Source organism: Phyllobates terribilis, unplaced genomic scaffold (genome assembly GCF_046119375.1).
Source record: "Phyllobates terribilis strain yellow unplaced genomic scaffold, ASM4611937v1 Scaffold_8__6_contigs__length_399053987, whole genome shotgun sequence".
Taxonomy (NCBI): Eukaryota; Metazoa; Chordata; class Amphibia; order Anura; family Dendrobatidae; genus Phyllobates; species Phyllobates terribilis.
The window spans coordinates 250,473,787-250,501,351 of record NW_027362768.1 but is presented as its reverse complement, the minus strand read 5'-3'; the positions used below and the strand labels follow the sequence as shown (position 1 = coordinate 250,501,351).

The following is a 27,565-nucleotide window of genomic DNA, read 5'->3' as shown; positions in this document are numbered from 1 at the left end:
ATTTGGCTATACTAGCTACATTATGTGTGGGGGAGGGGGGACTTGGCTGTGCATACTATATGTGGAGGAGGAGGGACTTGACTGTGCATACTATGTGTGGGGGAGAGGGGACTTGGCTGTGCACACTATGTGTAGGGGAGGCGGGACTTGGCTGTGCATACTATGTGTGGGTGAGGGGGGACTTGGCTGTTCATACTATGTGTGGGTGAGGGTGGACTTGGCTGTTCATACTATGTGTGGTGGAGGGGGACTTGGCTGTGCATACTATGTGTGGGGGAGGGGGGACTTGGCTATGCATTTGTGGGTGAGGAGGGACTTGGCTGTGCATGTAAGAGGGTGACCTGGATGGTCATGCGCCTTTTCCCTCTGTATGCACATAATGTTATACCCTGTTTTATGTACAAGTATGTGTTTTGACCAACTGTCTGATGTGTCAGTTACAGGGTCAGTAAAGGTTAGTGCAGATAGAGCATTAGATTAACAGAAGAGTAGTGCAGAGTTGGGTACTATAGCTTAGAGAAGATGTAGTTGTAAGTTAGGAAAGAGTTAAGGGGTTTAGGAGCTGCTCCAGTGTGGGAGGAGCAGGGTCAGTGAAGAACTGAGACACTTCATGAATGCAGGCAGTTCTAGTGAGAGGGAAAGAGATGTGAGAGAGCAGCAGTTGGAGGTCCAGGGGGCACCAGGGACACGGTCTGTCCTGCAGCAGGGAAACATCATTCAGAAACCTGAATCAGATATTTCCTTAACATTCGGGGCCTATGGTCTACACGAGCCACAGAGAAGTGTGTGTTCAGAAATCTTCCCAGAAGAGGAAGTCCGATGGGAGATACTACAGGGAAGACGGTACGGGACTCTTAGAGCTGCGAGTGTCTCATAGGCCAAGAAGGTCGACTATGGAAGAGACAGCTCAAGACAAACGGACAGTGAACATCATTACATGCGGTGCAATGGACGGTAACCCTGGAAAAGTATGTGATCAATGCTGCATGCTGTATGAAGTTGATTTCAAGTGTTCAAGTAAAGTTCTTTTTTATAAAACGGAATGGAAGTCCCTAAATGTGTGTGCGGCGGTTTCTGGAGTGGAAGAACCGGAGACAGCAGATATCTGCAACCGAAACGTGAGTGTTACACCCCACATGCACAGCACAGGAAGATTGGGACTTTTGTCTTTGTCAGGAAGCAAGGGTGTGGGAACGCAGCAGCTCTTCGCCACAACTACCACCCTGAGACCCTTACATGCATACTATGTGTGGGGGAGCTGGGACTTGACTATATGTGATATGTGTGGCGCAGGAGTATCCTCTATGAATACATTTTTTGGGAGCAGCTTTATTGTAAATGTATGCTACATGTACCGTATGCAATGTGTGGGGAGGAGGAATAATTAATAAACCATAAAAAAGATCATGTACAGTACAGACCAAAAGTTTGGACACACCTTCTCATTTAAAGATTTTTCTGTATTTTCATGACTATGAAAATTGTACATTGACACTGAAGGCATCAAAACTATGAATTAACACATGTGGAATTATATACTTAACAAAAAAGTGTGAAACAACTGAAAATATGTCTTATATTCTAGGTTCTTCAAAGTAGCCACCTTTTGCTTTGATGACTGCTTTGCACACTCTTGGCATTCTGTTGATGAGCTTCAAGAGGTAGTCACCGGAAATGGTCTTCCAACAATCTTGAAGGAGTTCCCAGAGATGCTTAGCACTTGTTGGCCCTTTTGCCTTCACTCTGTGGTCCAGCTCACCCCAAACCATCTCGATTGGGTTCAGGTCTGGTGACTGTGGAGGCCCGGTCATCTGACGTAGCACCCCATCACTCTCCTTCTTGGTCAAATAGCCCTTACACAGTCTGGAGGTGTGTTTGGGGTCATTGTTCTGTTGAAAAATAAATGATGGTCCAACTAAACGCAAACCGGATGGAATAGCATGCCGCTGCAAGATGCTGTGGTAGCCATGCTGGTTCAGTATGCCTTCGATTTTGAATAAATCCCCAACAGTGTCACCAGCAAACCACCATCACACCTCCTCCTCCATGCTTCACGGTGGGAATCAGGAATGTAGAGTCCATCCATTCACCTTTACTGCGTCGCACAAAGACACGGTGGTTGGAACCAAAGATCTCAAATTTGGACTCATCAGACCAAAGCACAGATTTCCTCTGGTCTAATGTCAATTCCTTGTGTTCTTTAGCCCAAACAAGTCTCTTCTGCTTGTTGCCTGTCCTTAGCAGTGGTTTCCTAGCAGCTATTTTACCATGAAGGCCTGCTGCACAAAGTCTCCTCTTAACAGTTGTTGAAGAGATGTGTCTGCTGCTAGAACTCTGTGTGGCATTGACCTGGTCTCTAATCTGAGCTGCTGTTAACCTGCGATTTCTGAGGCTGGTGACTCGGATAAACTTATCTTCAGAAGCAGAGGTGACTCTTGGCCTTCCTTTCCTGGGGTGGTCCTCATGTGAGCCAGTTTCTTTGTAGCGCTTGATGGTTTTTGCAACTGCACTTGGGGACACTTTCAAAGTTTTCCCAATTTTTCGGACCGACTGACCTTTATTTCTTAAGTAATGATGGCCACTCGTTTTTCTTTACTTAGCTGCTTTTTTCTTGCCATAATACAACAGTCTATTCAGTAGGACTATCAGCTGTGTATCCACCTGACTTCTGCACAACACAACTGATGGTCCCAACCCCATTTATAAGGCAAGAAATCCCACTTATTAAACCTGACAGGGCACACCTGTGAAGTGAAAACTATTTCCAGTGACTACCTCTTGAAGCTCGTCAAGAGAATGCTAAGAGTGTGCAAAGCAGTCATTAAAGCAAAAGGTGGCTACTTTGAAGAACCTAGAATATAAGACATATTTTCAGTTGTTTCACACTTTTTTGTTAAGTATATAATTCCACATGTGTTAATTCATAGTTTTGATGCCTTCAGTGTGAATGTACAATTTTCAAAGTCATGAAAATACAAAAAAAATCTTTAAATGAGAAGGTGTGTCCAAACTTTTGGTCTGTACTGTATGTTCAGGACGGGGCTTTGCTGTAAATGTTATGTATAGGGTGAGGGCTGCACTTTTATTAGATCATTTTTGTGGGTTAGAGGTCTGAGTTAGACATTTGTTATTTAAATCTATGTTCCATCCATGTTTTTTATGGACAGAATATGCACCCTTAGACTATGAGGCCGTCAGCATGTTCGTATTTTTTATTTTTTTTGCTTGCAGTAAAATCTCACACTCTGACTAAACATCGATAACAATCTGATCCAGCACTCTAGTGCAAATCGTTTTCATTTATTTTTTTATTTTTTTTTATGTACCCGGGAAAAAAAAAAGACGTCTGCATGAAGCCTCGTCTGTTCAAATGTAGCAGAATTTCTGTGGAGAATTTAAATAGCAAATCAGAAAGAATTCAAAAGAAAATTCACAACAAAAAATCTGCATTAAATTGCGTGATTTTTGGTGCAGATCTTTCTGGTAACTCGCTATGGAAGACAGCAGTGTGTAAAATAAAAAAAACTTTTATAATCTTCTCCCCTGGCACATTTGTGTCTCTTTGTAGTCTGAAAGTAAAAAGAAATTATATACTTAAAGGACCCCTGCAGTTTCCCAGAACCGCTACCCAGGTGCTCCACTGGTGTTTTCACTTCCTATTACCTGAAGGCCACCTGACTGCTGCAGTCAATCAGTAGCCACATATTTGTTAAAATCATCACTACTGCGGTAACTGCACTTCCAGGCCAGGGTGGGGAGTAAGTCGACATCCCTGCATGGAGGGAGAAGGGGACACCATGCAGGGGCGCCGGGCATAGCGCTACCCTTGTAGTGGCGGATGTAAGGTGAAAAATGCTCCAAGTTCATTAAGAGGCACACTATGTTTTAAATGCTGTATGGTGCCTGAATGTGCATGACGCTTGAGTATAAACAGGTACAATTGATATGTAAATTAATAGTCGGGTGGGACCTCTGGGATCAATTCCTCCTGTGCACCCTAGGCACCCCAGTCCGACACTGGATCAAAGCATATACATTTGTTTATCACAACTCACCACCCTCATCTGAAAACAAAGAAGATATTCCTGCCTTATTACATATTTTATAGGCACAATATAATTCCTTATGCAGTGGGTATACACTTTCCCTTTCCAGCATGGGATTAGGTCACAAATAGAGATAGGCAGCTGAGTTTGTGTGACTCTGGTCTTTTTGCCTGGTCGGGAGGCTTGAGAATCTGTAACCTTCTGGGATCCCTGGCTCGTCTTTTGATTAGCTAGGTTGAAGCTGTCATCAGAAATTTGTCATGTAGAGTTTTAGTTAAATACAATTTGATTCCTTTATTTGTTTTCTTCAACTCCTTCGTAATAAAGTAATTTTTAGTTTTTGTGCTTTTGTTTTTTTCCTCCCCTTATCCCAAGAGCCATCACTTTTTTATCCTTCTTCTACACAGCTGTATGAAGACTTTTTTTTGTGAGGCAGCTGTAGTTTTCTTATTACATAAACGTGTATAGGTTTTTTTTTCAATTTAAGTGGCAAAACAAATTCCGAAGTTTGTAAAAGTAATTATTTTTCTATGTGTCACCATGTTCTGAGACATGTAACATTTAATTTTTATGTGGATGGAGCTACAATATGTGAGAGCTTGTTTCTTGCGTAGCAAGCTCACATTTTTATTGATTATACTTTGTGGTAATTGGTAAATACAACATTTTAATCTCTTCTTATTGCATTTTTTGCAGAGTTGCAGTGACCGAAAAAATGCAATTCTGGCTTTTGATTTTCTATCTTTTTCCTGTGTTTACTGATCAGGTTAATTAAAGGGGTTGTTCAATACTTTTAAAAATATGCCAATGTGTTTTAATGATAAATAGAAGCTTCTTTCTAATTACCTCCTGCTGTCCTTCTTGCCTGTGAGCGGCGCTATCCCTGGCCGCTCACAGGCAGCACATGACCCCCCGGCTGCAGCCGGCTCTGACATCCGCTAATGTCACGACAAGTCCAGGCTGCAGCCGAGGGTCCCTCTTCTGCGTTCCACCGGTGGCTGCTGGGTTGTGGGCGGTGTTACCCCCGCGCTTCACACCCGGCATCCACCGCGCGTTCTCCCTGTCCTCATTCATTGGGAAAGTGCGCGGTGGATGTTGGGTGTGATGCGGGGAATAACCCCGCCCACAACCCAGCAGCCACCACGGGGACCCCAGCGCTGAGTCACGCCTCACTTGACGTGACGTCAGCGGGGGGGGGGTCACATGCTGCCTGTGAGCGGCCACCGATAGCGCCGCTCACAGGCAGAAACAGCACCAGGAGGTAATTAGAAAGAAGCTTCTATTTATCATTAAAACACATTGGCATATTTTTAAAAGTACTGGACAACCCTTTTAAGTTTAGAATTTGCTAGATCAGACTTTTATGAACGCAGTAATACCACATATGTTAATTTTTTATTATTTTTTTTTTTTTATCATAAACCCACACATGTCAAACTCCGGCCCTCGGGCAAAATCTGGCCCGCAGGGTGTTTTTTTTTTTTTGGCCCTCGACACCAGAACAACCAACCCTATGTGGGGCCGTTATTCTGTATGGAGGACTATGTTGGATCCATTATTCTGTGTGGAGGACTATAGGGGGCCATTATTCTGTATGGAGGACTATAGGGGACCATTATTCTGTATGGAGGACTATATGGGGCCCATTATTATGTATGGAGGACTATGTGGGGCCCATTATTCTGTATGGAGGACTTTATGGGACCCATTATACTGTATACTGGTTGGCCCACGACTTTGTCCAAGTTTTTCATTTTGGCCCTCTGTGTGTTTTGAGTTTGATATCCCTGCATTAACGTCTTCACCCCTGAGCCTGTTTTCATCTTCCTAAGCCAAATTTTACATTTTATGAGGTTACAACTCTGGAACGCTTCAACTTATCCCAGTCATTCTGAGACTGTTTTTTTCGTGATACATTGTACTTTATTTTAGCATTAAAGTTAGATTAATATTTTTTGCGTTGTAGAAATATCGGAATTAAAGCGAAAATTTCGCAATTTTCAAACTTTTAATTTTTATGTCCTTAAACTAGATAGTTATATCACAAGAAATAGATAAATGACATTCACCACATGCCTACTTTACATGAATGTCATTTTTGAAACTTAATTATTTTTTGTTAGGAAGTTAGAAGGGTTAAAATGTGCTAAGCAATTTTTCATTTTTCCAACAAAATTTACGAAACCAATGTTTTCATGGACCATATCATATTTGAAGTGACTTTGAGGGGCCTATATGACAGAAAATACCCAAAAGCGACACCGCTCTAAAAACTGCACCTCTCAAAGTCCTCAAAACCACATTTAAAAAGTCTATTAACCCTTCAGGTGCTTAACAGGAGTTAAAACAATGTGGAAGAAAAAAAAATTGTTACTTTTTCCCACAAAAATGTTGCTGTTAAGGGGGATTGTGGCACTTTATCTATTTAGGCACATATGTATATATAGATTTTTAAGAATTGATGTTCTTCTGGATATATATTAGTATTCTGATGTTATATACTAGCTACATGTAAGGAAAAAAGTGTGTTAAATGCCTGTTCTGCATCTGCTATATCATTTTCACTGTTAAATATGCCTTAATTATATATAGCTATCTGGATTAAATTAATATGGTATATTAAAAGATATAAATACTACCCTAAATAATATATATACTAGTTATATTATTATATTTTTTATTATTGGTCTATGTATTTCTCTATTTCTGTATTGTTACACCCTACCTGTATAATTATGTTTTGTATTATTCTATTTAAGATGTAACCTGCAGAATAATTACAAGAGGGCACCATATCCCTGGAGATTCAGAAGTTGATACCAACAAATGAAACCGAGAGAACAAAGGATTGAAAATGAATGGAGTTTCACTAGATAGTCGTCACTGTATTATAGTCTGGCAATAAGGCTGATCTGTTTTAATTACGCACTTTACCCTGACTAAAAATGGCACCTCCAGACCCTCTATGGGCACGTGTGCCTGCCGCGTCATCACGACCTCCCTCCCCCTGCCTGGCGTCCAATCGGAGCTTGCGCTGTGCAGACATGTGCAGTGCGACTTTCAGGACGCTGGCCACATGGATGGATGCGCAATGGGCGGTATGCATGCGTCCACTATCATGGAGAGTCTTCAGGTGATTCAACACTATCGCAGCCTCCCTCCCCCTGCCTGGCACCCAATCCGAACTCCAGCTGTGCAGACATGCACAGTGTGACTTCTGGGACGCCAGCCATGGGGAGCGACGCACGATGAGTGGTGTGAATGTGTCAATTATCATGGTTAGGGCACTGCTTCAGTACCCCCTGACGGAGCTACATGCGAAACGTGCTTTGTGGTACTGGGCAGTGTGGTTCAGCAATATGGCACATGGTTTGTATAGATCTAAAATGTGATTAACGCTTTGCTGCCTCAGGAATAGGCTACTCATTGTAATCAAGGGGTTTTAATATAGTTATGAGATGCCTTGTTATATTGGTAGCATTGAGAATATCCTCAATATAATACTGATTTATGATGTGTTACGAATCATGGTTCCGTGCTCCTGGCTGGTAATGGAGCTGGTCGGTACGGCACGTCTCCGGTGACAAGCGCCGCCATTGTCTTGACCTGGGAGGCGGAGTTACCACGCGTGCAGGGTATCTGTCCCAATCTGGTGTAGCGTCTAGTTCTGGTGTTGTTGGATGTGTGAGGACATGGGAAACCATGTCCCTCACTGATTTCTCTGCCCAGGGAAGATGGGATGGTATCTTCCTTGGTTGCCAAGCAACACATTACACTGTTGTGTTTGGCAATGAGCAATGGTGGTATTTTGTCTCGCCTGTGATTGAAGCCAGCAAGGAGTGGCTGTCTAGGGATGATTGGAAAGTATTTAACACCTGATCATTAGGCTGGCTATATAATCCTGCTCCCTACTCAGTTCTTTGCTGTTTATTGCAGTTTCCCATGTGCTTGATGGTTTGTGATGTTAGCATTAGGTTTTGCTATTACAGCAAGGTTTCCTCATTTTCTTTTTGGTTACGCTTTCTGGGGTCCCAGCAGAGGTACTCACCTGGTCCTATACTGAGCACCAACCGCGTCAAGAGACACCCTCTGTCCGTCAACAGTGGGCCTGGGAAGGGCTCTGCAAAAGTCCCCCCTTCTATTTAATGGCAGCTAGGTGAAGAGTATTCCTGGCCCTCAAGGGCTTGCCTAGCTCGGCAGCTTGTGCCAAGTGCATCTGTGGCTGCGCCTTTGCAGGTTTGGTGCCAGTCTTTTAGGCCCCTCTTAGAAGCGCATAACAGAATAAACAGCTATATAAATATATATAAATATATATATATATATATATATATATACAGTACAGACCAAAAGTTTGGACACACCTTCTCATTTAAAGAATTTTCTGTATTTTCATGACTATGAAAATTGTACATTCACACTGAAGGCATCAAAACTATGAATTAACACATATGGAATTATATACTTAACAAAAAAGTGTGAAACAACTGAAAATATGTCTTATATTCTAGGTTCTTCAAAGTAGCCACCTTTTGCTTTGATGACTGCTTTGCACACTCTTGGCATTCTCTTGATGAGCTTCAACAGGTAGTCACCGGAAATGATCTTCCAACAATCTTGAAGGAGTTCCCAGAGATGCTTAGCACTTGTTGGCCCTTTTGCCTTCACTCTGTGGTCCAGCTCACCCCAAACCATCTCGATTGGGTTCAGGTCTGGTGACTGTGGAGGCCCGGTCATCTGGCGTAGCACCCCATCACTCTCCTTCTTGGTCAGATAGCCCTTACACAGCCTAGAGGTGTGTTTGGGGTCATTGTCCTGTTGAAAAATAAATGATGGTCCAACTAAACGCAAACCGGATGGAATAGCATGCCGCTGCAAGATGCTGTGGTAGCCATGCTGGTTCAGTATGCCTTCAATTTTGAATAAATCCCCAACAGTATCACCAGCAAAGCACCCCCACACCATCACACCTCCTCCTCCATGCTTCACGGTGGGAACCAGGCATGTAGATTGCATCTGTTCACCTTTTCTGCGTCGCACAAAGACACGGTGGTTGGAACCATAGATCTCAAATTTGGACTCATCAAACCAAAGCACAGATTTCCACTGGTCTAATGTCCATTCCTTGTTTTCTTTAGCCCAAACTTGTCTCTTCTGCTTGTTGCCTGTCCTTAGCAGTGGTTTCCTAGCCGCTATTTTACCATGAAGGCCTGCTGCACAAAGTCTCCTCTTAACAGTTGTTGTAGAGATGTGTCTGCATGCAAGAACTCTGTGTGGCATTGACCTGGTCTCTAATATGAGCTGCTGTTAACCTGCGATTTCTGAAGCTGGTGACTCGGATAAACTTATGCTCAGAAGCAGAGGTGATTCTTGGTCTTCCTTTCCTCGGGCGGTCCTCATGTGAGCCAGTTTCTTTGTAGCGCTTGATGGTTTTTGCAACTGCACTTGGGGACGCTTTCAAAGTTTTCCAAATTTTTCGGACTGACTGACCTTCATTTCTTAAAGTAATGATGGCCATTCTTTTTTTTTTACTTAGCTGCTTTTTTCTTGCCATAATACAAATTCTAACAGTCTATTCCGTAGGACTATCAGCTGTGTATCCACCAGACTTCTGCACAACACAACTGATGGTCCCAACCCCATTTATAAGGCAAGAAATCCCTCTTATTAAACCTGACAGGGCACACCTGTGAAGTGAAAACCATTTCCGGTGACTACCTCTTGAAGCTCATCAAGAGAATGCCAAGAGTGTGCAAAGCAGTGATCAAAGCAAAATGTGGCTACTTTGAAGAACCTAGAATATAAGACATATTTTCAGTTGTTTCACACTTTTTTGTTAAGTATATAATTCCACATGTGTTAATTCATAGTTTTGATGCCTTCAGTGTGAATGTACAATTTTCATAGTCATGAAAATACAGAAAAACTTTAAATGAGGTGTGTCCAAACTTTTGGTCTGTACTATGTGTGTGTGTATATATATATATATATATATATATATATATATATATATATATATACATATACACACACACACACACACTGTACTGGAAGTATTCAGACCCCTTTAAATTTTTCACTCTGTTTCATTGCAGCCATTTGATAATTTCTAAAAAGTTCATTTTTTTTCTCATTAAAATACACTCTGCACCCCATCTTGACTGAAAAAAAACAGAAATGTAGAAATTTTTGCAAATTTATTAAAAAAGAAAAACTGAAATATCGCATGGTCATAAGTATTCAGGCCCTTTGCTCAGTATTGAATAGAAGCACCCTTTTGAGGTAGTACAGCCATGAGTCTTCTTGGGAATGATGCAACAAGTTTTTCACACCTGGATTTGGGGATCCTCTGCCATTCTTCCTTGCAGATCCTCTCCAGTTCCATCAGGTTGGATGGTGAACGTTGGTGGACAGCCATTTTTAGGTCTCTCCAGAGATGCTCAATTGGGTTTACAGTGGGTACGGAAAGTATTCAGACCTCTTTAAATTTTTCACTCTTTGTTTCATTGCAGCCATTTGGTAAATTCTAAAAAGTTCATTTTTTCTCATTAAAGTACACTCTGTACCCAATCTTGATTACTCAAGGTTCCTAAGAGCACAGTGGCCTCCATAATCCTTAAATGGAAGAAGTTTGGGACCACCAGAAGTCTTCCTAGACCTGGCCGTCCAGCCAAACTGAGCAATCGTGGGAGAAGAGCCTTGGTGAGAGAGGTAAAGAAGAACCCCAAGATCACTGTGGCTGAGCTCCAGAGATGCAGTAGGGAGATGAAAGAAATTCCACAAAGTCATCTATCACTGCAGCCCTCCACCAGTCGGGCCTTTATGGCAGAGTGGCCCGACGGAAGCCTCTCCTCAGTGCAAGACATATGAAAGCCCAAATAGAGTTTGCTCAAAAACACATGAGGGACTCCCAGACTATGAGAAATAAGATTCTCTGGTCTGATGAGACGAAGATAGAACTTCTTGGTGATAATTCTAAGCGGTATGTGTGGAGAAAAAAAGGCATTGCTCATCACCTGCCCAATACCATCCCAACAGTGAAACATGGTGGTGGCAGCATCATGCTATGGGGATGAACCACAGGGTTTACAGCCCAATTTAGGCCTGCCAGTATTGAAGAGTGTTTTTTGATCGTCTTTCTTAACGTAGCTCTGTACCAATAGGTCCTTCAAATTCTGTGATCATCGATAAGTGATCGCTGGATGTTTTGTGACATGATTCATGAGGATAGGATCCATAGTGAGTATATCCCAGTATTTATTAAGGCTGGACCAAATATCCTTGCTTCTTGAGTTAAATGTAGATATGAATCTGACAATGTCATTGTCCTTCCTATATTTGGTGTTGTACAGGAGTGTGTTTCTTTTTGTAAATTTTGCACGACGATAAGCTCATATAGATTTATTAGAATAACCACGCTCCAAAAAGCGTTCAGTAAGGTCCTGTGATTGTTTCTCAAAATCACAGTCTTTTGAGCAAATCCTGCTCATTCTTAAAAATTGGCCTATGGGTATGCTGTCGATAAGTTTCTTCGGATGTGAAGAATTTGCATGTAGCAAAGAATTAGCAGCCGTTTCCTTTCTGAAGACATCTGTCTGGATGGTACCAGAGTTGTCAATTTCTAGCCGAACATCCAGAAAATCAATATCCCTGCGTCCCATCTTGGGAATGATGCAACAAGTTTTTCACACCAGGATTTGGGGATCCTCTGCCATTCTTCCTTGAAGATCCTTTCCAGTTGGATGGTGAACGTTGGTGGACAGCCATTTTCAGGTCTCTCCAAAGATTCTCAATTGGATTTAGGTCAGGGCTCTGGCTGGGCCAGTCAAGAATGGTCAGAGTTGTTCTGAAGCCACTCCTTTGTTATTTTAGCTGTGTGCTTAGGGTCATTGTCTTGTTGGAAGGTGAACCTTTGGCCACGTCTGAGGTCCAGAGCACTCTGGAAGAGGCTTCATCCAGGATATCTCTGTACTTGGCCGCATTCATGTTTCCTTCAATTGCAACCAGTCGTCCTGTCCCTGCAGCTGAAAAACACCCCCCCATAGCATGATGCTGCCACCACCATGTTTCACTGTTGGGATTGTATTGGGCAGGTGATGAGCAGTGCCTGGTTTTCCCCACACATACCGCTTAGAATTATCACCAAAAAGTCCTACCTTCATCTCATCAGGCCAGAGAATCTTATTTCTCATAGTCTGGGAGTCCTTCATTTGTTTTTGAGCAAACCCTATGCGGGCTTTCATATATCTTGCACTGAGAAGAGGCTTCCGTCGGGCCACTCTGCCTTAATGACCTGACTGGTGGAGGGTTGCAGTGATAGTTGACTTTGTGGAACTTTCTCCAATCTTCCTACTGCATCTCTGGAGCTCAGCAACAGTGATCTTGGGGTTCTTCTTTACCTCTCTCACCAAGGCTCTTCTCCCACGATTGCTCAGTTTGGATGGACGGCCAGGTCTAGGAAGACTTCTGGTGGTCAAAAACTTCTTCCATTTAAGGATTATGGAGGCCACTGTGCTCTTAGGAACCTTGAGTAATGCAGAAATTCTTTTGCAACCTTGGCCCGATCTGTGCCTTGCCACAATTCTGTCTCTGAGCTCCTTGGGCAGTTCCTTTGAGCTCATCATTCTCATTTGGTCTGACATGCACTGTGAGCTGTGAGGTCTTATATAGACAGGTGTGTGCCTTTCCAAATCAAGTCCTATCAGTTTAATTAAACACAGCTGGACTCCAATGAAGGAGTAGAACCATCTCAAGGAGGATCACAAGGAAATGGGCAGCATATGACTTAAATATGAGTGTCTGAGCAAAGGGTCTGATTATTTATGACCATGTGATATTTCAGTTTTTCTTTTTTAATAAACTTGGAAAAAATTCTACATTTCTGTTTTTTTTTAGTCAAGATGGGGTGCGGAGTGTACTTTAATGAGAAAAAAAATGAACTTTTTAGAATTTACCAAATGGCTGCAAGAAACCAAGAATTAAAAATTTAAAGGGGTCTGAATACTTTCTGTACCCACTGTGTATGGATATAAATATATATATATATATATATATATATATATATATATGAGAAAAAAAATAGATCCGTTCAAGCAGCTTACTTACCAGATGCAGGGTCTTTCGGGAGTCTTCCAGGATTTGGCGGGCACCGTGAACCAGCATAGCCAGACCCTGGCTCAGAGGGTCCCCCTGACACAGGCAAGTTATAACCCCAGTTCCACAGTGGACGTCATTCCCATAGAACCTAAGGTGCCCCTTCCTGATTTTTTTGTGGGAGATAGGACACAGTTTAATAATTTTAAGGAGGGGTGCAAATTATATTTCCAACTTCGCCTTATTTCTTCTGGGGATGAAAGTACTCTGGTGGATCTTGTTATTTCCCTTCTTAGAGGGGATTCCCAGTCTTGGTGCAGATTTATGATGAACCAGACCGGGTGGCCTTAGCTGAATCCCATCTTAAAGCATTGTGTCAGCAGGACCTTACTGTGGAGGACTACTGCTCCCAGTTTTGTATGTGGGCCATAGAGACTGGGTGGAACGATACCGCTCTTCATAGTGCTTTTCTGTCTGGACTTGATGCACATATTAAAGATATGCTAGTGCACCACTTTCCTCCCTGGTTATTGGAGGCCGCCATAACTTTAGCTGTGCGACTTGATTGAAGAAGATGAGAGAGATGTCGGGAAAAAGTGTCCCTTGGGCGGAGTTCATCCATACCCTCTGCCGGTCCTGAGGCTGAGGGAGAACCCATGAAGCTTCGTGGAGTTGGTACCTCTCAGGAGTCAAGGCAGCAAAGATGGCGTCGGCGACAATGTCTTTTATGTTCCTCGCGCCATCTGGTTCGTGAATGTCCTCGTCTGGAGCCGGCTGGGTTCATGGATTCCCAATTAGGCGCTCAGGTACCCCTAGCAAAGAAATTGCTTTTACCCATTGTTATCACGTTTAGCGATAAGTGTGTGGAGGGTTATGCTTTTGTTGATTGCGGAGCTGAGATAAGTTTTTTAAATTCTGCCGTGGCCAAGGAGTTGGAGGTTCCTGTTATTTCCTTTGGATGCCTCTATAATATTATCTTCTCTTGATATTTCTCCCCTTGCCCAGAGTATTGGATATTGCACCGCTGAACCGGTATCTATCACCACTAGTTTTCTGCATAAGGAAGAGGCCTGCTTTTATATTTTACAGGATCTTCCTATTGCTGTGGCACCGCACTCACAGCCCTATTATTGACTGGCAAGGGGGATATTAAGCGGTCCTCCAACTGCATATTTAAGAGATTTACACGGAAATCCAGGTGTAAGTGCTGTGGTAAAATTGATAAGATAGCTTTATTCTTTGGATCAGTAAGATTATATATATATATTTTTATGTTTTGCCGCTTTTACACAATAAAAACTATTTTATCAGATTGCACTCGTCCTATTTATACGCAGATGAGAACGAGCCCTAAATCTGAAAAGCTGTGGCATTTCAAAGAAAGCATACTTTGAAAAGCTGGCCAGAGACAATACATCTCGGATGACTGGCCAGAGGCAGGTCCAAAGCGATTTTTCCGAACCCGCTTCCCTAGAGATTCTTAAAGGAGCGAGCAGGAAGAAGCCTCTGAGGACTTGTCTCAATTTAGTCATCTGAGATGCATAGTCCCCGTTGACTTTTTAAAGTTTGTTTTCTCTGAAATGACGCAGAATTTCAGATTAAAACATATCGTACATGGCTGCGATGACACAGTTGTCTGATTCATGCTGCCAATGTTTTGGGTAGCATAACTCAGCTTACAGGCTCCCTATATAAACTCATTTTGGGATTGGATCAAGGCCTTCTTTAATGTATAGCTTATGGATTGTGTTTTAAACTGAAAAGCTTTATATGAGTCCAAAACGCATGAGCATAAATTAAAAAAATTGAATTTTCTTTTAATGAGTACGTTTGCCTGATGAATTTCTGTTGACAGTGCAATAAAACATCCACCTTCAGCTTTGAAAGCAACTGATCTATCCACACCAAATCTGGCATCTGGTCTAAGAAACAACCAAGTAAAGTATAAGGCCACATTCACACATTCAGTATTTGGTCATAATTTTACATCAGTATTTGTAAGCCAAAACCAGGAGTGGGTGAAAAATGCAGAAGTGGTGACGTGTTTCTATTATACTTTTCCTCTTGATTGTCTCACTGCTGATTTTGGCTTACAAATACCGATGTAAATTACTGACCAAATACTGAACGTGTGAACATGGCCTAAGAATGTGAAAAGAGAAGAAATACTCACCTGAAGACCTTATATTGCTGATTAGTGATCATCAAGCACTAAAATGTTTGAGTGCTCGGTACTCGAATCGAGCAAGTCGGACCGCTCAGACGGGCTCGACTCGGGTACCGAGTATAATGGAACTCAAGGGAAACTTAAGCATTTTTCTGGAAGACCCTAACAGGAGGGCTGGGGAGGCAGGAAATTGCTAAAATGAAATTGAGAACAGCATAGGGAAGACACCTGGTGTCAAATCTGACTCTCAGGTCCCTGCTGGGAACAATGTTGTCATATTATTACTCCACTTTTAGGGTACTTTTCCACAATCAGTGTTTGTTCAGGCTTTCACACAGCTAAATTTCTATATGAATCCCACACCTCAGCTCACTTGTGTTTTTGTATGCTTTTTTGCTTCATGCGTTTTTGTCTCACTTTGGTATGTTATTAGATGTGCAAATATATATATTTAACAAACAAAGTAGCACTCTGTAACGCTAAGTATGCGAAGATGAAATATATGAAATATGAATAGCATTACTGCTGTAGAAAATAGAAATAAATGAGAAATTTTAGCGCATAAATTGGCCAATGCATGTGTACCTGGTAGCCGCGGTAAGGCGTTTCTCAAAATACCAGGACCCTATCAATGTGAATACCTCTCTAAGGGACATCCGTCTGCTTATGTGTGGGATAATAAGATCCTGCTGCAATTAAAATCGCCTGTGGCATGGAGGCATAGAGTTTTTTCTTTTTCTTTCCTGTTTCTATATATAAGCTTTGACTGAGCACTCCGCCTCTATGACACAGGCGATTTCTATTTTCTACAGCAGTAATGCTATTCAAATTTCATATATTTCATGTTCGCACACTTAGCGTTACGGAGTGCTACTTTGTTAGTTGTATATGGAGATGGCTGCACCTAGTAAGCACCTGTTCACACCTATTTCTTGCTTTGGAAGTGCTGGTCAGTTTTTTTCTTTTTTTTCTGTTTCAAATACACTTCTAAAAAAAATAAAGGGAACACTTAAGCAACAGAATATAACTCCAAGTACATCAAACTTCTGTGAAATCAAGCTGTCCACTTAGGAAGCAACACTGATTGACAATCAATTCACATGCTGTTGTGCTAATGGAATAGACAATAGATGGAAATTATTGGCAATTATCAAGACACCCTCAATAAAGCAGTGGTTCTACAGGTAGGGACCACAGACCACATCTCAGTACCAATGCTTTCTGGCTGATGTTTTAGTCACTTTTGAATGTTGGTTGTGCTTTCACACTCGTGGTAGCATGAGACGGACTCTACAACCCACAGAAGTTGCTCAGGTAGTGCGGCTCATCCAGGATGGCACATCAATGCGAGCTGTGGCAAGAAGGTTTGCTGTGTCTGTCAGCCTAGTGTCCAGAGGCTAGAGGCACTACCAGGAGACAGGCCAGTACACCAGGAGATGTGGAGGGGGCCGTAGGAGGGCAACAACCCAGCAGCAGGACCGCTACCTCCGCCTTTGTGCAAGGAGGAACAGGAGGAGCACTGCCAGAGCCCTGCAAAATGACCTCCAGCAGGCCACAAATGTGCATGTGTCTGCACAAACGGTTAGAAACCGACTCCATGAGGGTGGTATAAGGGCCTGACATCCACAGGTGGGGGTTGTGCTCACAGCCCAACACCATGCAGGACGCTTGGCATTTGCCACAGAACACCAGGATTGGTAAAGTCGCCACTGGCGCCCTATGCTCTTCACAGTTGAAAGCAGGTTCACACTGAGCACATGTGATAGACGTGACAGAGTCTGGAGACGCCATAGAGAGCGATCTGCTGCCTGCAACATCCTTCAGCATGACCGGTTTGGCAGTGGATCAGTAATGGTGTGGGGTGGCATTTCTTTGGAGGGCCGCACAGCCCTCGATGTGCTCTCCAGAGGTAGCCTGACTGCCATTAGGTACCGAGATGAGATCCTCAGACCCCTTGTGAGACCATATGCTGGTGCGGTTGGCCCTGGGTTCCTCCTAATGCTGGACAATGCCAGACCTCATGTGGCTAGAGTGTGTCAGCAGTTCCTGCAAGATGAAGGCATTGAAGCTATGGACTGGCCCGCCCGTTCCCCAGACCTGAATCCGATTGAGCACATCTGGGACATCATGTCTCGCTCCATCCACCAACGTAACGTTGCACCACAGACTGTCCAGGAGTTGGCGGATACTTTAGTCCAGGTCTGGGAGCAGATCCCACAGGAGACCATCCGCAACCTCACCAGGAGCATGCCCAGGCGTTGTAGGGAGGTCATACAGGCATGTGGAGGCCACACACAATACTGAGCCTCATTTTGACTTGTTTTAAGGACATTACATCAAAGTTGGATCAGCCTGTAGTGTGTTTTTCCACTTTAATTTTGGGGGTGACTCCAAATCCAGGCCTCCATTGGTTAAAAAATTTGATTTCCATTGATGATTTTTGTGTGATTTTGTTGTCAGCACATTCAACTTTGTACAGAACAAAGTATTCAATGAGAATATTTCATTCATTCAGATCTAGGATGTGTTATTTGAGTGTTCCCTTTATTTTTTTGAGCAGTGTATATACATATATATACATAGTGTAGATAGATAGATAGATATGGGGTAGATAGATAGCTAGATAGATATCCCATGAGATACAGTGGCATGTAAAAGTTTGGGCACCCCCTGTTAGAATTATTGTTATTTTGAAAACTTAAGCTAGTTGAAGTTTAAATGATCTCTATCTCTAAGAGGCCTAAAGTTAAAGAAGACACATTTCCTTTGTATTTTAAGCAAAAAAAAAAACATATATACAGTACAGACCAAAAGTTTGGACACACCTTCTCATTTAAAGATTTTTCTGTATTTTCTTGACTATGAAAATTGTACATTCACACTGAAGGCATCAAAACTATGAATTAACACATGTGGAATTATATACTTAACAAAAAAGTATGAAACAACTGAAAATATGTCTTATATTCTAGGTTCTTCAAAGTAGCCACCTTTTGCTTTGATGACTGCTTTGCACACTCTTGGCATTCTCTTGATGAGCTTCAAGAGGTAGTCACCGGAAATGGTCTTCCAACAATCTTGAAGGAGTTCCCAGAGATGCTTAGCACTTGTTGGCCCTTTTGCCTTCACTCTGCGGTCCAGCTCACCCCAAACCATCTCGATTGGGTTCAGGTCTGGTGACTGTGGAGGCCAGGTCATCTGGCGTAGCACCCCATCACTCTCCTTCTTGGTCAAATAGCCCTTACACAGCCTGGAGGTGTGTTTGGGGTCTTTGTCCTGTTGAAAAATAAATGATGGTCCAACTAAACGCAAACCGGATGGAATAGCATGCCGCTGCAAGATACTCTGGTAGCCATGCTGGTTCAGTATGCCTTCAATTTTGAATAAATCCCCAACAGTGTCACCAGCAAAGCACCCCCACACCATCACACCTCCTCCTCCATGTTTCACGGTGGGAACCAGACATGTAGAGTCCATCCGTTCACCTTTCCTGCGTCGCACAAACACACGGTGGTTGGAACCAAAGATCTCAAATTTGGACTCATCAGATCAAAGCACAGATTTCCACTGGTCTAATGTCCATTCCTTGTGTTCTTTAGCCCAAACAAGTCTCTTCTGCTTGTTGCCTGTCCTTAGCAGTGGTTTCCTGGCAGCTCTTTTACCATGAAGGCCTGCTGCACAAAGTCTCCTCTTAACAGATGTTGAAGAGATGTGTCTGCTGCTAGAACTCTGTGTGGCATTGACCTGGTCGCTAATCGGAACTGCTGTTAACCTGCGATTTCTGAGGCTGGTGACTCGGATAAACTTATCGTCAGAAGCAGAGGTGACTCTTGGTCTTCCTTTCCTGGGGCGGTCCTCCAGGAGCCAGTTTCTTTGTAGCGCTTGATGGTTTTTGCAATTGCACTTGGGGACACTTTCAAAGTTTTCCCAATTTTTCGGACTGACTGACCTTCATTTCTTAAAGTAATGATGGCCACTCATTTTTCTTTACTTAGCTGCTACTTTCTTATCATAATACAAATTCTAACAGTCTATTCAGTAGGACTATCAGCTGTGTATCCACCGGACTTCTGCACAACACAACTGATGGTCCCAACCCCATTTATAAGGCAAGAAATCCCACATATTAAACCTGACAGGGCACACCTGTGAAGTGAAAACCATTTCCGGTGACTACCTCTTGAAGCTCATCAAGAGAATGCCAAGAGTGTGCAAAGCAGTCATCAAAGCAAAAGGTGGCTACTTTGAAGAACCTAGAATATAAGACATATTGTAATGCACACGCTCGGGCTGACTGGCGTGTGCGTGTTTAGTGGTTCCACTGTGCCATGAACCGGAGAGTGTCTGGAGGGGCGTAACTAAGTATCTGCCCGATCCGACCAAGGTCGCACGACGGCATACGACGCCAGTGCACCAGGGAGGAACCGAGCAGAGGGACCAGGGTCTACTCCAGGTCAGACTCCGGACACGGCTGTTGACCCACACCGGGTAATACAGGAACAGGCAAACTAGAGCGCAGGCTGGGTAGGGTCCAGTACAGACTGGGAGACAAATTCGGAGCCGCAGATGCGGTAAACAAACACAGTAAAGCGAAACCGCAGGTGCGGTAGTCAATGCTGAGCAGAGCAAAACCGCAAACGCGGTAGACAAGGCTGAGCAAAGCGAAACCGCAGACACGGTAGACAAAGCTGAGCAAAGCGAAACCGCAGACGCGGTGGACAGGACTGAGCAAAGCGAAACCGCAGACGCGGTGGACAGAGTTGAGCAAAGCGAAACCGCAGACGCGGTGGACAAGGCTGAGCAAAGCGAAACCGCAGACACGGTGGACAGGGCTGAGCAAAGCGAAACCGCAGACACGGTGGACAGGGCTGAGCAAAGCGAAACCGCAGATGCTGTGGACACGGCTGAGCAAAGCGAAACCGCAGACGCGGTGGACAAGGCTGAGCGAAGCGAAACCGCAGACACAGTGGACAGGGATGAGCAAAGCGAAACCGCAGACGCGGTGGACAGGGCTGAGCAAAGCGAAACCGCAGACGCGGTGGACAGGGCTGAGCAAAGCGAAACCGCAGACGCGGTGGACAGGGCTGAGCAAAGCGAAACCGCAGACGCGGTGGACAGGGCTGAGCAAAGCGAAACCGCGGACGCGGTGGACAGGGCTGAGCAAGCAAGAACCGCCGAAGCGGCAAGCAAGGCAGAGCGGAGGGGACAGGGCTCAGTTCACACGGAACAGACAGGAAGGGAAAGGCAGAACCAGATACCCACAGGGTACTTGCAGAGAAGTAGCGAGTGGACCACAAACTCACAAACGGAAGTACAGTGACAACGAGCAGGAGTTAGGTACGAGTTCAGACTCTGCAGAAAAAGGGAAGGTACGGACATAGAGAAAAACAAAACAGGCTAGGAGAGTATTCAGACAAGAACAGACACAGCAGCAAGATACAGGAGCGGGTCTAGGTATGCGGCCCCTAGAAGGCGGAACGAACAGGCAGGAGCGTGTTCACACAGGCCTGGAAATACAGCCTCCAGGATAGGCAGAAGACAACAGGCTAGAAGATAATACAGACAGGACACAGTTCAGACACGGGAACTGATACCGAAGGCAGGAAACATAAACGGGACCTGGCATATCAGTGACCAGAAGCCAACTGACAGAACACAATGCTCAGGCATGGGTTAATTGGAGCAGCTGGTTTAAATACCAGGTGACAGACAGCAATAGGCTGAGGACGCACAAGGGGTGTGCCTGCAGCAGGTGCAAAAAACAGGAAGTGATCGGGCGCCGCCCTTAAGCAGCAGAAGCAGAGGCAAACAGACAGCACGGAGGGAAGCCAGGCTAGCAGACTGGACTGGAGATCAAGTGCGCGCTCTCGCACAGTGGGAGATGGACCACTATGCAAGGACGCCGCCAGTTATGTTACACATATTTTCAGTTGTTTCACACTTTTTTGTTAAGTGTATAATTCCACATGTGTTAATTCATAGTTTTGATGCCTTCAGTGTGAATGTACAATTTTCATAGTCATGAAAATACAGAAAAATCTTTAAATGAGAAGGTGTGTCCAAACTTTTGGTCTGTACTGTATACATTTTCATCTTTTACATTTTAAAAATTAAAAAAGTAAAATGTGCCAGTGCAAAAGTTTGGCCATCCTTGGCGATTTGTGTGCTCAGATAACTTTGACCAAGTTTTCAGACCCTAATTAGCCTGTTAGGGTTATGGCTTGTTCACTATCGTCGTTAAGAAAGATTAGGTGATGCAAATCTCCCAGCTTTATAAAAATCCAGCCTCCTCTAACCTTGTGCCAAAAAACGACAGCCATGGGTTTTTCAGCACTCTGAAAATGGTGGAGGCCCACAAAGCAGGAGACTGCTATAAGAAGATAGTGAAGCGTTTTCAAGTTGCCCTTTCCTCAGTTCAAAATGTAATTAAGAAATGGCAGTTAACAGGAACAGTGGAGGTCAAGATAAGGTATGGAAGACCAAGCAAAATTTCAGTGAGAGCTGCTTGTAGGATTGCTAGAGCGGGAATTCAGAACCCCCACTTGACTGCGAAAGACCTTCAGAAAGATTTAGCAGACGCTGGAGTTGTGGTACATTATGCTATTGTTTAGAGACACAGGCACAAATATTGCCTTCATGGAAGAGTCATCAGAAGAAAACCTCTCCTGCATCCTCACCATAAAATTCAGCTTCAGAAGTATGCAAAACAACATCTAAACATACCTGATGCATTTTGGAAACAAGTCCTGTGGACAAATGAGGTTAAAATAGAACTCTTTGGCCACAATGATCGAAGGTATGTGTGGACATAAAAATAGCACATAATTTCAGGCAAAGAACATCTCGCCAACCACTAAGCATGGGGGTGGATCAATCATGCTTTGGGGTTATGTTGCAGCCAGTGGAACATTTCATGGGTACAGGGAAGAATGGATTCAAAGAAATTTTAACAAATTCTTGATGCAAACAAAGCACCATCTGTAAAAAAAGCTGAAGTTGAAAAGAGGGTGGCTTCTACAAACGGATAATGATCCTAAACACACGTCAAAATGCACAATAGACTACCTCAAAAGGCGCAAGCTGCAGGTTTTACAATGGCCCTCACAGTCCCCTGATCTGAACATCATTGAAAATCTGTGACTAGACCTCAAAATAGCAGTGCATGCAAGGCGATCCAGGAATCTCACAGAACTGGAAGAATTTTCCAAGAAAGAATGGATGACAATCCCTCAAACAACAATTTAAAAACTTTGTCTGGCTACAAAAAGCGTTTACAAACTGGGAAAAATGCAAAAGGGGGTGCTATATAAAGGAATAGTATGGTCTCATATATTTCTATGGGTTCTGTATTACAACACTAATCAGTCATTTGGCTATGTTCATGAACTCTTACGCTGTATAGTTTTTAAGTGATAGCAGTTGTAAGAAAAATTATTGTCAAAAGCCCATTTTCACATAAAATCTCTACTAACCTGTGGTATATCAGCTGGTATTTCAGTCAGGTTCTTCTTAGCACAGGTCACAAAAGTTTTGATATTGTCACAAATACACACCTGAGGACATGGATCCGAAAAAACTACACTTGTCAAAGACAATGCTAGAAAACAATGCAGGAACAGCATTTTCATTATACCTAGGAAATAAAATTGCCATTAAATAAGAAGTAACTGTGATATAATTTTACAAGTAACACTACAGCTTTTCCAATATCTGTGGAAAGCATCCAGATTACTTTAAAATGAGTTATTAAATGACTAGCTACAAATGTGCTGTAATTCATCTGGTCTTACAGGGAGCCTGTCACTAGAGTCATACTGCCTGAACCATGGGCAGCATGAATCACCGCCTGGCTGCGACACCATGCTGGGCTTGTGATCCTACCAGATGTTATCCTTATCAGTCTCTTGATGAACCTCTACTCTATCAAAATTTTCTTCAAAATCATGTTCATACCATCCATGCACTGATTAGCCTTTGTTTGTACTGTACACATACTGGCTGGCGACCAGTTCATGTAGTGTTATGTACTTACCCTCTTTAGCATATTATGGCTATATTATGCAATGTATGTACATTTTACTTTTTGTCGTTGCCCCCCCAACCCCCCATTTCCTCAGACTGTAAGCTTGCGAGCAGGGCCCTCACTCCTTTTAATATCTGAGTTATGCTTATTTTGTAATGTATTTTTGTCTGTTTAAAGCACCCCCCATAAAATTGTTAAGTGCTGCTTAATATTTTGGCACTATAAAAATAAAAATTATTATTATTGGGAAATGCATTGAGGCAATGGCAACAACACTACAGTGATAAGGACCGGTTATCTTTGTTTTTTAAGCCACTTTCAGCCTACCCTAAGTAGTATATTTATGGGGTCCTCACTCAGCACTTTACCCTAGGATAGATTGTCTTATGGTTTCCTAGGGTTAGCTATCGAAAAGTGGGGGCGCCACTGTCGCCATCTTTAGGGTAGGCATTTGTATATCAATTAGGGCAATCTTATTAGGGTTAATGAGAGCCCTTTGGTTATCAGCCTGGTACTATATCTTGGCACGTTTTTATCTATTATTGTGCCTATTTGTTTGTATCTTGGGCTATTTTGCCTATCATCTGTTTGTCTGTTTTTATTCTTGGGTATTATTTTTTGGGGTATTTTGTAATGCATATCGAATAAAATTGGTTTTAAATGTTTTTTTTCTATGGTACACAAACCATATTGCCTGAACAACGGGCAGCATGAATCAGTGCCTGACCATATGCCTGAACAACGGGCAGCATGAATCAGTGCCTGACTGCGTGATTGTAGCCAGGTATGTTTTACTCTGAAATGCCACAGTGCCTCAGAGCAAAGATATTTAGAAAAAGCAGGCCATACACTATAGGGAGAAATTTGTCAATCAACTGGAGCAGGGTGGGAAGAAGCCGGCCACGGCTGCATCGTCTTATTTAGGTCTCTCTCTATAGTCTCCTACTGACTTTTCAAACCATGTTTTCTCTGAAATATAGGAGCATTTCATACTAAAATGTACCTGGATGCATTTGTGCAGCCATTCTCTGATTTTATGCTGCCTATGGTTTGGGTAGAATGAATCTAGTAACAGGTTCCCTTTAATCAGGTACAACATAAAGTAGATAAAATGCCGGAAGCAAGCAGATGGAAGGCTGGGTATAAGCTTGTTCTAAAAAATAGTAAAACAAGAAGAGATGTGGTAGGAGAAGGACAGGTGGTGAACCAGCTTGTGTGTATTTCTGCAGAAAAGCCGCACAATCCAGCTTATTTGGACTCATCTTCACTTTCAACTAAGGAAAACTGTCCACCTCATGAAAAAGATCAAGAAGACAAGGGAAAGCAAAAAAAAGTCCTCTAAAGATTGCAAAAGTCTTCCCTGTCTCGAAAAATATGCAAGATGGCGTCAGCAAAAACAACTACGAGAGTGCTTCCTCTTCCAGTAAGGCCTCCAACAGCCATTCACCTATGATAGGGGACAGCTTCACCTCTTTTGACTCTTTACTTCTACTTACCTAATCAGTATATAGCCCAGCATTAGTTACCTTAATAGAAGCTTTCACTGAATCGCCATTGTCTACCAACATTATGGTAGACAATGGCGATATATCATTTGTGCAAGTGAACTGTCTCAGTTTTATCATTTACTGTGGCTTAGGGAAGCTGTGAGTGACAGCTTAGCCGCCCTTATAAAATCTGGAGTGTGCTGGACAATCGGTACTGTGGGTGGCAGCCCAGTCATTATCTGCCTGCGACTTCCATGGTTTTCAGACTTTCTAATTACTCCAGAGTTCTGTCTACTACCTGTTCCTGGTCTTCTAGGACCTCTGCTATGTGTTCCGGGATTTCCAGCACGACTCCTAGCTGTCTGTGGCTTCCATGGTATTAGACTTTCTTGTCACTCCGGACTTTTGTCTGTTCCCTATCTGTGGCTTCCATGTTGCCTCCTGTCTACCTGCTGCTCCCAGTCATTGAGACTCTAGTCCGCCCGCGGTCTTCAGTAGGTCTGCAATCTGCCCGCGGTTGTCAGTAAGTCTGCAATATGCCCGCAGTCTTCAATAAGTCTGCAATCTGCCTGCGGTGTTCAGTAACTCTGCAATCTGTCCACGGTCTTCAGTAACTCTGCAATCTGTCCACGGTCTTCAGTAACTCTGTAATCTGCCCAAAGTCATCAGGAACTCTGCAATCTGCCCAAAGTCTTCAGTAACCCTGCAATCTGCCAGTGGTCTTCAGTAACTCTGCAACATGTGTGACAACGGTGAGTGTGGACCCACTGTGCCACTGGGTGGGCTTACCTTGGAGGGGTGTAACTAAGTGACTACTTGGTCTTCACTAGAGCCTCTGATGCTGAGGATAGACTTGGGCTGTTAGGGTTGTCACCAGGTGCGACTCCAGGGCAATCCCCAGACCTGCAGCAACTGGCCAGCAGGTCAAAGCAGAAATAAGAGGCACAGAGGGTGAAGATAGAGACATGGTCAGACAGTCCAAGGATGGGGTGGGCAGCACAGGTTCAAAATAGAAAACCGAGGTCAGAAGCAGAGAGATCAGACTATACAAGCCGGGTCAGTAACAGGAGTGTCAAAGCAAGAATGCATTTAGACAGGTAACAAGGGGCAAACTGCAGCAAGAACCTATGCTCAGGCAAGGTGTGGCGGGAGAAGCTGCCTAATATACCACTGCTGGAAGGGGATAGGCCAGGTGTTATGCACTCGCCCGGACTGACTGGCATGTGTGTGATTAGTGATCCCACTGTACCATGAACCGAGGAGTGCCTGGAGGGGCGTAACTAAGTATCAACCCGATCCGACCAAGGTCGCACGGCAGCTTAGTCGACTCCGTGGACCAAGGAGGAACCGAGCAGAGGGACCAGGTGCGACTCCAGGTTAGACCCCGGTCACAGTTGTTGACCCACACTAGGGAATGCAGGAACAGGCAGGTGAGACTGGCAGACAGGCAGGTGGGTATTGGCAAGTACGGCTGGTATGAAAACAGGTGGGCACTGGCAAGCACAGCTGGCATGCAGACAGGTGGGCACTAGCAGGTTGGAGCGCAGGCCGGATAGAGTCCAGTACAGACTGGGAAACGGGTTCAGAGCCGCAGATGCGGTAGACAAGCAGAGCAAAACGAAACCGCAGGTGCGGTGGAAAAGGCTGAGCAGAGCGAAACTGCAGGTGCGGTGGACAAGGCTAAGCAGAGCGAAACTGCAGGTGCGGTGGACAAGGCTGAGCAGAGCAAAACCACAGGTGCGGTGGACAAGGCTGAGCAGAGCGAAACCGCAGGTGCGGTGGACAAGGCTGAGCAGAGCGAAACCGCAGGTGCTGTGGACAAGGCTGAGCAGAGCGAAATCGCAGGTGCGGTGGACAAGGCTGAGCAGAGCGAAACCGCAGGTGCGGTGGACAAGGCTGAGCAGAGCAAAACCGCAGGTGCGGTGGACAAGGCTGAGCAGAGCGAAACCGCAGGTGCGGTGGACAAGGCTGAGCAGAGCGAAACCGCAGGTGCGGTGGACAAGGCTGAGCAGAGCGAAACCGCAGGTGCGGTGGACAAGGCTGAGCAGAGCGAAACCGCAGGTGCGGTGGACAAGGCTGAGCAGAGCGAAACCGCAGGTGCGGTGGACAAGGCTGAGCAGAGCGAAACCGCAGGTGCGGTGGACAAGGCTGAGCAGAGTGAAACCGCTGGTGCGGTGGACAAGGCTGAGAGGACAGGGCTCTGTTCACATGGAACAGACAAGAAAATGCAGGAAGATATCTAGAACACAGGAGGAAGATACGGAGGAAGGGAAAAGGGACAAGCAGAACCAGATACACACAAGGTTCTACACATGAAGTAGCGAGTGGACACAAAACTCACAAACAGAAGTACAGAGACAACGAGTTGGAGTTAGGTGCAGGTTCAGGAAAAGGGAAGGTACGGACATAGAGACAAACAGGCTAGGAGAGTGTTCAGACAGGAACTGACACTACAACAAGATACAGGAGCGAGTCTGGGTATACGGACCCCAGAGAGGCGGACAAACAGGCTAGGCGATAGTTCAGACAGGCCTGGGAATACAGCCCCCAGGTTAGCGGACAGGCAAGAAACAGAACAGGACCTGGCACATCAGAGGCAAGGAGCCCTCTGAAGGTAAGAGTTGCTCAGGCACCTTCTTCTGGGAGAAGGAGGTTTTAAATATCCAGTGACCCACAGCAATAGGCTGGGGACGCATTAGGGGTGTGCCCACAGCAGCTACAAGAATCAGTAAGTAAACCGGGCCGCCGCCCT

The 27,565-nt window shown here is 44.2% G+C and overlaps 1 protein-coding gene across 4 annotated transcripts in view; it reads right to left on the bottom strand.

The window, feature by feature from the left end:
* CHADL (chondroadherin like) overlaps positions 1-27,565 on the bottom strand; it is a 79,545-nt gene that overhangs the window by 30,713 nt on the left and 21,267 nt on the right. For all 4 annotated transcript variants that reach the window (XM_073644142.1, XM_073644141.1, XM_073644140.1 and 1 more), the window contains one exon: positions 22,776-22,936. In XM_073644142.1, the coding sequence (XP_073500243.1) occupies positions 22,776-22,931 (156 nt within the window). In that variant the 5' untranslated portion in view covers positions 22,932-22,936. The remainder of the gene's footprint in view (positions 1-22,775; positions 22,937-27,565) is intronic.